At 37.5% G+C, this 10399-nt stretch overlaps 1 protein-coding gene across 3 annotated transcripts in view; it reads right to left on the bottom strand.

Annotated features, from left to right (window-relative positions):
- Window positions 1-6113: 6113 nt before the first annotated feature.
- Window positions 6114-10399, bottom strand: part of LOC310727472 (hippocalcin-like protein 1) — a 32366-nt gene continuing 28080 nt past the window's right edge. For all 3 annotated transcript variants that reach the window (XM_083543994.1, XM_083543992.1, XM_083543993.1), the window contains exons 3-4: window positions 9387-9492; window positions 6114-8499 (exon numbers count right to left, since the gene is read on the bottom strand). In XM_083543994.1, coding sequence (XP_083400120.1) covers window positions 8402-8499; window positions 9387-9492 — 204 coding nt within the window. In that variant the 3' untranslated portion in view covers window positions 6114-8401. The remainder of the gene's footprint in view (window positions 8500-9386; window positions 9493-10399) is intronic.

Raw genomic sequence — 10399 nt, 5'->3', positions numbered from 1 at the left:
AGTTAGCAGTTATTAAGCCCCTCATTAAAAAACCTAATCTGGATCCAAACACGCTATCGAATTACAGACCAATTTCAAATCTCCCATTTATGTCTAAGATTTTAGAAAAGATAGTCGCTGCCCAGTTATGTTCCTACCTGCAAGAGAACAATATCTTTGAAGAATTTTAGTCAGGTTTTAGGCCCCATCATAGCACAGAAACTGCTCTAGTTAAAATCACTAATGACCTGTTTTTAGCTTCAGACAAAGGCTTCATCTCGCTGTTGGTTCTACTAGATCTTAGTGCTGCATTCGACACTATAGACCATGATCTCCTCCTAGATCACTTACAAAATTACATCGGCATTCAGGGACAGGCATTAAGCTGGTTTAAATCCTACCTGTCCGATCGTTACCATTTCGTAGATTTAAATGGAGAGCTATCCAGGCTAATGCAAGTAAATTATGGCGTGCCGCAAGGTTCAGTTCTAGGACCCCTGCTCTTCCCAATATACATGCTTCCGTTAGGAAATATTATTAGAAGGCATGTAATTAGCTTCCATTGTTATGCTGATGATACTCAGCTATATATCTCATCTAAACCAGGCGATACAGCTCATTTAACTCGGATAACTGAGTGTGTTAAGGAAATAAGAGATTGGATGACCCATAACTTTCTACTTTTAAATTCTGATAAGACTGAGATTTTGCTCATCGGCCCAAAAACTAGTATACAGAAGCTCCAGCATCTCAACCTGCATTTAGACGGATGTTCTGAAACCACTAGTTCAACGGTAAAAGACCTGGGAGTTATTTTAGACAGCAACTTGTCTTACAAATATCATATCAACCAAGTTACAAAAACAGCCTTCTTTCACCTTAGAAATATTTCTAAGTTAAGAAACATGTTGTCTATATCCGATGCAGAGAAGCTCGTCCATGCGTTTATGACCTCCAGAATAGACTACTGTAATGCATTACTAGGTGGATGTCCTGCATCATTAATAAACAAGCTTCAGTTAGTCCAGAATGCAGCAGCCAGAGTTCTCACAAGGTCAAGAAAGTATGATCACATAACCCCAATCCTATCGTCCCTACATTGGCTTCCTGTTAAGTTTCGAATAGACTACAAACTATTACTTTTCACTTATAAAGCACTAAATGGTTTGGCTCCTATGTATCTATCCAGTCTTTTAACACGCTACAATCCGCCACGCTCCCTGAGATCTCAAAACTCTGGGCTTCTAGTAGTTCCTAGAATAGCAAAGTCCACTAAAGGTGGTAGAGCATTTTCACATTTAGCTCCTAAACTCTGGAATAGTCTTCCTGACAGTGTTAGGGGCTCAGACACATTCTCCCAGTTTAAGTGCAGATTAAAAACATATCTTTTTAGCTAAGCCTACACATAACACACATCACATATCATAACTTTGTTCTCCAGAACATCTGATCACATGCACATTATCAACTTGTGCTGTTAATATCATGAACAGCAGCTACGCTAATTCCTCTCCACTGCTTCTCTTTCCCTCCCCATCCCGAGACACCCTGAGGTTTGGCCAGCTCCAGTCACCTCCCACCTCGTGATGATTACGGACCTCTGAAGAAGTAGATGCCAAACTCGCAAACATCCCGAACCATCTAGAGACGTACCAGTGCCATTTGGATCCCGCTACATGTGTGGAGTTTGACATTATTCCTCCTGAAGTGTTTAAAGGCTCTGGCATGGAGAAGCTGATGCTGGATCTGTGATGATCACAAATGCTGAGCTTATAAAACCAGGAGCTACTAACCATATAGACTGTATAAGACTGCAGAAAGAACATCACTTATAATCTTATACTCCAGTAATCATGCTAGTTCTCACTCTCCAGTGTTCTGTATTGTTGAAAGATTTATGATCAAACTCTTGATGTCACCCAAATGAGGATGGGTTCCCCTTTTGAGTCTGGTTCCTCTCAAGGTTTCTTCCTCTAAGGAAGTTTTTCCTTGCCACAGTCGCCACGGCTTGCTCATCAGGGACAAATTCACACCATTCACCTAAACTGTTAATTTGTGTAAAGCTGCTTTGAGACAATGTCTGTTGTGAAAAGCGCTATACAAATAAACTTGACTTCACTTCACTCCAGCGCATACCTCCACCTCTCAAGGCTCTTCTCCACCTGCTCACTACTCTCACCACAAATTACAATATCATCCGCAAACATCATAGTCCACGGAGACTCCTGTCTGACCTCGTCTGTCAACCTGTTCATCACCACTGCAAACAGGAAAGGGCTCAGAGCCGATCCTTGATTCAGTCCAAACTTCCACCTTGAACCAGTCTGTCGTTCCTACTGCACACTTCACTGTTGTCAGACTGTCCTCATACATGTCCTGCACCACCCTCACATACTTCTTCGACACACCTGACTTCCTCATACAATACCACAACTCCTCTCTCCACCCTGTCGTATGCTTTCTCTAAACTTACAAACACACAATGCAACTCCTTCTGACCTTCTCTATATTTCTCCCTCAACATTGTTAAAGCAAATAATGCGGCTGTGGTGCTCTTCCTCAGTATAAAACCATACTGTTGGTTTACAGATGGTCACCTCTTCTCTCAGCCTGGCTTCCACTACTCTTCCCTATAACTTCATGGTTTGACTGATCAACCTCAATTTTCCCTGTAGTTACTGCAGGTCTGCACATCTCCCTTATTCTTAAAGATCAGTACCAGCACACTCCTCCATACCTCAGGCATCCTCTCACCTTCCAAACTCTTGTTAAACAATCTTGTTAAAAACTCCACTGCCATCTCTCCTAAACATCTCCATGCTTCTACCGGTATGTCATCTGGTCCAACTGACTTTCCACTGTTCATCCTCTTAATAGCTGCTCTCACTATCTCCTTACTAATCCTATCCACTTCCTGCTTCACCATTTCCACACCATCCAACCCCCCCCCCCCCCTCTCTCTCTCTCCTCGATCATCAGCTGCTCAAAATACTCCCTCAATCTTCTCAACACACTATCCACATTTCCATCTCCATCCTTTATTGCTATAACTAGCAGCACATCCTTCCCAGGTCGGTCCCTCTGCCTCACCAATCGGTACAAAGGACAGAAGGATCGCAAGACCCTAAAGAGGGTAGTGAGGACAGCTGAGAAGAGTCTCTCTCCCCTCCATCACGGACATTTACACCACACGCTGCATCTGCAAAAGCCAACAGCATTGTGGATGACCCCACACACACTCTTCACCCTCCTGCCATCAGGAAAGCGGTTCTGAAGCATTCGGGCCGTCACATCCAGACTGTGCAACAGCTTTTTCCCGCAAGCTATCATGCTTCTCAACACAGAACTAATCTCAAACACACATACACAAAACTGTGTATTACTGAACTGTACAACCTCCTGACTGCTGCTACTGCTGTTTTTGCACTGCATTGTGTTTGTTTACATATACTCTTGTTCATAGTCTTTTATAGTCCTCTTTGCACAGTACTGTATATTCAGAGTATACAGTAGGTTTACTGTTCAGCGCTATCTTGTGTTATGTGTATTGTCCCACACTGTCTTGTGTTGTCTGTCTGCACTAGATTGCACTCAATGCACTTTACGTAGCTTTATGTTGTAGCTCTATTCTGTTTAACGTAGCACCAGGGTTCTGGAGGAACATTGTCTCATTTATACTATGTAACGTGTACCACTGTGGGCCTCTTGACTTGACTTGAGAAGCTGTTGACTAATCATCTATAAAATCAGCAAGGCACAGGTTTATATTAATGAATTAATCCTAAGCAATTATTTCTATAACTCATGGACTTGGCAAATGCTGTACATCAGCTAGGACTAATATGCACATTACACATAAAATGAAAAAAGTATTTAACAAAGATTTACAGTATTAGATATGGCGAAGGAGATTTATGAAAGGCACAGATCAGCTTCTACCTCCGTATTTACTATATAATATAGAAGGTTGAAGTAATGGCTGTTTACAGCCTCTAGGCTAACGGATATTCCAACAACATGTAACTATAAGTAGCTAAAAAACATGAGTCATTAATGAATAAGTTAAGTAAAATAAATAAAATGCTTTGGGACATTATTGTATTGAAAAATCAACATGTGGGTGGTAACAGTGACTCCACGTCGCAACACCAGATCATTTATTATTTTTCAATAAATTATTCCACTGAGACAGAGAATCTTATTTTATATACTACTTACCTATGCAGGGCCCCATGGAAGCCTGGAGCCTATGCCAGAAAACTCGGGACACGAGGTGGAGAACACTGGATAGAAGGCAAGCCCATTGCATGGCACAAATCGCATACATACACACCATGGATAATTTGGAAAGATGAGTACCCAGAGGAAACCCCCAAAATGCAGAGAGAACATTAAACTGTAACACACTGACCAGAGGCAGGACTCAAACCCTCAACTCCCAGTGGAGCGAGGCAAACATGCTAACCATTAAACCAGTAGGGCATTGTTGTAATATATTTGAATGAAGAAATTCATGAATATAAATGATACTCTTACTTCTTAAAAAAAACTGAATTTATATACTGCAACACTGCACTCTGCCACTAGGTGACAATGTTGCGCCATGCAGTTCTCCAACTGGAGCACAATACAGTGAATCACAATGACAACTTACTGTAGCATGAAGCCTTTTTTTTTCTCCCATTGGTTTAAAACATTAAGTGCCTGGATGTTTTTTTTTTGCCCCTTTCATAAGAAGCGTTCAGCAATTAAGAAATCTAGCTGTCTGTGCTTTGGATGTTCTACCAGCTTGCTCATTAAATTTAGCAGCCGTGTGCTTTCACTCGTTTACTGGCCGTGCATTCACCAAAGCTCGTGGCCCCATGGCAGCTTTGAAAGTTGCTTCAATTACCTCCAATCTCACTGACTGTCCCTCTTTCCATTTATGTCTTTTTAATTCATTTATTTAATAGCAATTCTGCGATCAAATCCTTCAGACAGGTTTCTCTAGCGCGAACTCCTGCTCTCCAGACTTGGTCGATATTCCCTTCTCCACAACACCATGCGAATTAAACACCCAAAGCGCACCAGGCAGGATGCATTCAACAGTGCACCGTGGCTAATTAAGCAACCCTAATAGCTGATGTTTATATGGCACATGCCTTGCTGTTTGGGGAACACATATGCAGCTGTGTAATGCTCCCAAAAGAGAACAGAAGAAAAAGAAGAGCTGGGAGTGAAAGCTTTTTATCTTTAAAAAAAAAAAAAAGGACAGAAATATTTATCCAGTCTTTCAGTTTTATAGTCAAATTGCACTGAATCATCACAGAAGGAACATTACACTCCTTACTATACAGAGCATTCCTGATTCTGGATGTAGTACTTTATACTTATGTATGTATATATATATATTTTTCTTTTTATTCAGATTATATTATAAAAAAGGCTATGAGCTTGCAGCATGAACAATAAAAATTGTCCTCCGTTTTCCAGCATTTCCTAGAAACTACTAGTGTTAAAAATGGAAGAAGTCCCTTTTTTCACGAAATAGAATTGACTATGAGAGTCAATAATTCATTGCAAGAAGGAAGCACAAGTTTTTAATGAAAACAAAAGAAGAACGATAGCAGTAACATGCCAAAACCTTTCTATTAACAGCACAGTTACGGCACCCTTTATAAACACAGCAAGACATCAGTTATAACCATGAACAACATCTCTGACTACAAAATGTCAAAAGTCACTAGTTTCACGCCATAACTGTCATGGAGGGATTTAAAATGCTATGACTACATGCTGACTTTATTTGCCTTCATTCTGGATCTATTTCTACTAAAAGTATTTACTTAACACTTCCTGTAACACTTCATTTGAGATGTTCTTGATGCAGTGTTTTTATAAGGGTTGGGAAAAGGCCAGTTATGAGGTCAGACACATGTCCATAACTACTGCAGTCAAGCAGCATTGTACAAATCAAGCCCCAGTTTCTATGGTGATAGAAGAGGACAATTATGAAGTTGCATACGTGTACTCGACATCATGTAAACTCATTATCCAACAGGAATGAAGGGAGATGCAGTGTGTGGCACAGTGTGATAATGAATCAGTTTGTGAATCGTTATTATATTCAAGGAAAGAGAAACAAGAAGCAGAAATGCATTCACATTGGACTTTACTAATGTTTGATAAAAGGTGCCCTAGACTTCAACAAGTGCATAAAATACAAAATATCAATACGGCCATCTAGGTTACAATATTTATGTAAAAACTGCCATAACACATGCAACTGTAAGCAAAGTGTCTGACAAATGAGAACAAATCATTGCTTGTATAAAAACAATAATTACTATTACACGACCACATGCTGGTTAATTTCAATGAACGGAATACGAGAAACCTGTCAGCCAGAAGTCTATTAATGTTCACAAAATGCTGGCAATAATAATAATAATAATAATAATAATAATAATAATAATAATAATAATAATAATAATAATAAATGAATCAATAAAACAACTGCAAATTGAAAATAAAACCAAATTTTATACCCTAAATAAAAAAAAAAATAATAAAAAAATAAAAAAAAACAGCTAAAATAAGATCATTTCACATTGCAAGCTGAATAATGTGGAAAGAAATTGTGATTCTATAAAAAAAAGTTTGCATTTTCAGCCAGAATTTATAAACATGCACAAAACACTCAACATAACACATTTAATAATGAAAAAAATAAATAAAAAATACACAACACTATAACTGGCAAATGAAAGACATTTTGCAATCATTCAACATTTGAAAGTTAAAACATTCTATTAGTTAAAATTCTTGGATTTATTCTTTACATCATCCTTCATTCAAAGGAGGTGGATACGTCTGCAATGCATTGTATATAGTAAATCATTTAGAGATTATTAGAAAATAATGTCAGACGGATTTGACCCCAAAATACATATAAAGAGAGTCTATCTTTTAGTGTGTTTTTTGTGTCTTACTGCCTTTAACCAGCTTTAAACCTGCATGCACAATTATGTGTAATTGCCACAATTATGTATATGTGTGAACAGTTACTGTTCTGGGCAACATCATATTAAATCCAGATGCCATTTTGGGTTACATTTACCCCTTCTGGCAGGAGCAACAATCCAGAGTCCAGATTTTTCTCATCGAGTTTAGAGCTGCCATTATGTTTTTTTTAATAACCCTAAGCACACTATGTGGCATTTACATACGAGATTCATTGACACTTCACATTCAGTGATCAAACAATCATTTTTCACAAAAGCGACAGATTGCGGCAAATCAGCAAGGTGAGTTTAATGTTTTTTAATGTTTAGCTTCTCTAAAAACTGAGACCATGTTAGAGTAGAATTGAGTATAATAAATGGGCTCAGTATTTTGTTTGGTTGTTTATAACTTGATAAGATTAGTTTTGCTGTTGGATTTGTGATGGAGTGTTGATTTTGGTAGGTTGGGTAATGTAAGCAAGCTAGTTTAAGTTGCTATAGATTTAGCCTAGATTATGTTAGCTGATGAATTTGTAATCAGTGTGTATTGGTATTGTTTCATGAAGCTTATACTCTGTTTTTATATAATTGTGCTGGTTCATTGTTACATGGATTTTAAAAGTAACTCTTGGAATCTCTAATCAGATTTATTATTAGGGTATTATAAATGTTTTTATTGAATTTAAAATGATCAGTAGTAAGATGGATGCTCAACACATGATCATTTCACATCTTAATGTACATTTAAGTTTTATTATTATTATTATTTTTTTTTTTTTATTTGCCATAAAGCAAATTTTGTTGGATTTTTGTCAAAATAGAGCTACACCTATTAATTATCTTTAACATGGCCGAGACATTGGTCTATAAAATTGTTTGCAACAGCTAATGTCACATCTAGACTTCATACATCTATGATTCTGGGAGACTGAGATCCGAACTTGCCACAGCTATCAGAATAAATAAATTTTATGCAATAATACTTTGTATATCAACTATCTCACACCTACAAGCTCAGTGTGCTATGCATTTTCATCGATTACACACAAATTACCCTATTTATTTCAAAATAAAGTAAAACAGGACCGATTATGCATTGCTAATTATGCAAAATACAGTACCATACAGTACAACTCCTCTATAAACATTTCCTCTTATGACCTGCTGTTATAATACACACATACACAATACACACAACACTATATTCTTAGTTCTTAACAAGTGTTAGTCTTGTTAACAGTCGATTAGACTAAAACTGACATAAGTGCTTACTGGCATTTATTTAGCATTCACATTTCAAAATTGGTCCCTAATGCCACTGACAAACTAGTAAATGTGATGATATCGAGAACACCCACATTCCTACCCTTACACAAACACTTACCATGCTCACTTTGGACTCGAGTGAACACTGTTAGATTGCATTGTGTTTGTGGCGCTCAGAACTGACTGGCGCTGCTCGGGTCACACTGGAGAAGGCGAACGATCGAGGGGTCGCTCCTGGCACCTTTAATAAACTCCTCCAGAGAAATCTTTCCTAGAAGAGCACAGCAGAAATTGAGCTTTAATGACAGTTAAGTGCTATTAAAGAGTCACTCTGCAATCATGGCACTGTACAAGGCTACAATTTGCAAATAAGACATAATTAATCACTGTTATTTCATCCAAGTTTATATCCTGATTGCGCTCAGACGCTCCGGAGTAGTGACTCTGTATGTAGGTTCTCTGGTAGATTTAAATAATACCATCAAATCTACCCATAATAATGCAGCTGAATCTTTAGCCATGAGCATTAAGTCTGGGTTAAATAAAGACTAAATAGCAATGAGGTGTTCTGTTTTATTAAAAGAATCAATTTCATGTGGAAATGCTGCATGGCAAAATACTAAATTCGATTTGTAATCTACCTTTAAAAACCCTCAAGACCATAGGATTTAAACTGAAATATTTGTGTAATTTATAATTAGAAATACTTATACAGTTAGGGGATGGTCACACTAGACTTTCAGCATGCAAACTTTCCTCAAAGACCTGTCGTAAGTATGGGCAGCGACTGGATATCACATCACGAGCCAGCGCCATGTCAAAACTTCTCTTTATATGCTAATTTTATATTCTTTTAAAGCTGTGTTGGGTTGCTGTATTTATCCGTGGTCTATGGGATGGTGTGACACCCCTCTAATCAGTACTTCCTCCATCTTTTCTTTTCTGTGGTGGCCAAGCTTTTCTAGTTTTCTATTGGCCACATGATTCACAGGTTCATAAAATGTCTCAAGCATTCACATGCATATGAATAATTTAAAATCTTTAAAAAAAAAACATCAAACAGATTGTTTATGGACAGAAGGTCGCTACAGTGGAAAGAGTAAAGTACAAGTTTATATGTTATATTTGGTTATACATATTGTTTTTTTTATTTTTTACCATCTTTATTGGTGTCCATCTGTCTGAAAATCTTATCAGTTCTCTTCTCTGGAGTGGACTCATCCTCTGGCATCTTCATCACAGATGAAACCATCTTATAAATTGCCTAGAAGACATAGTAAATGTGTTACTGAATGTGTAACCTAATAAAAATAACTGAACAAATGTGTTGCTACTTACTAAAACTTAGTAACTGTCTGCATAAATTAAATTGCTAATTATTCTCCAACACTAATGGGAAAAATAAGGGATAGAAAATCTTTATTGATGACTAATTTTTTCAAGAATTTTCATGTATTGTCACTCAAGAAAAGGGGATTTTGTTTTAATCTGTTGAAATCATTCATGTCTTTTATTCTATTTTAACTTATTAACATCAGTATATCTAATGAATATTTGGAGGTTTTCCAAACTGGCTCCTTAGTAGACATGACTAATGTAAGCATGTGAAAAAGAAAAGTACACCCTCTTTGAATTCTATGGTTTTTATATCAGGACATAAAACTCCTCTGGTCTTTAGCAGGTTCTAAAATTAGACAAATAAAAACTCAGACAAACAACACATGGTATATTACATTGTGTTTTTACTTATTTTACAAAAACTAAAGCCAACATCCAAGAGTTAAAAAACTAAGGCCTTTACAGTTTCTATAGGATTAAAACAGTTAAGGTAAGTAGCAGCTAGGTGCTGCTAATTAAATGCTCCTGATGAATTGATCATCAGCAAGTGTGACCACCTACAAAAGCCCAAGCCCAAGGTCTAGAGCATTCAGCAGTGTGTTACCACAATGCCAATGTAGAAAGACATTAGTAATTATCTTTCCTCAAACCACAAGACTTTTGGGAAAAATATCCTTTGGACAAATGAGACATACATAAATTTAGCTGAATATAAATTTATGGTCAAAACCGGTGGTCAAAACCGCCCAACGCATCACTGGCACCCAACTACCTGCCATTGAACACCTTCACCACAGCAGATGTCTGCGCAGAGCTCACAACATCATCAAGGA

Source organism: Silurus aristotelis (assembly GCF_946808225.1).
Source record: "Silurus aristotelis genome assembly, chromosome: 6".
NCBI lineage: Eukaryota > Metazoa > Chordata > Actinopteri > Siluriformes > Siluridae > Silurus > Silurus aristotelis.
The sequence above is the reverse complement of the archived record's forward strand: the minus strand, read 5'-3'. Positions and strand labels throughout refer to the sequence as shown.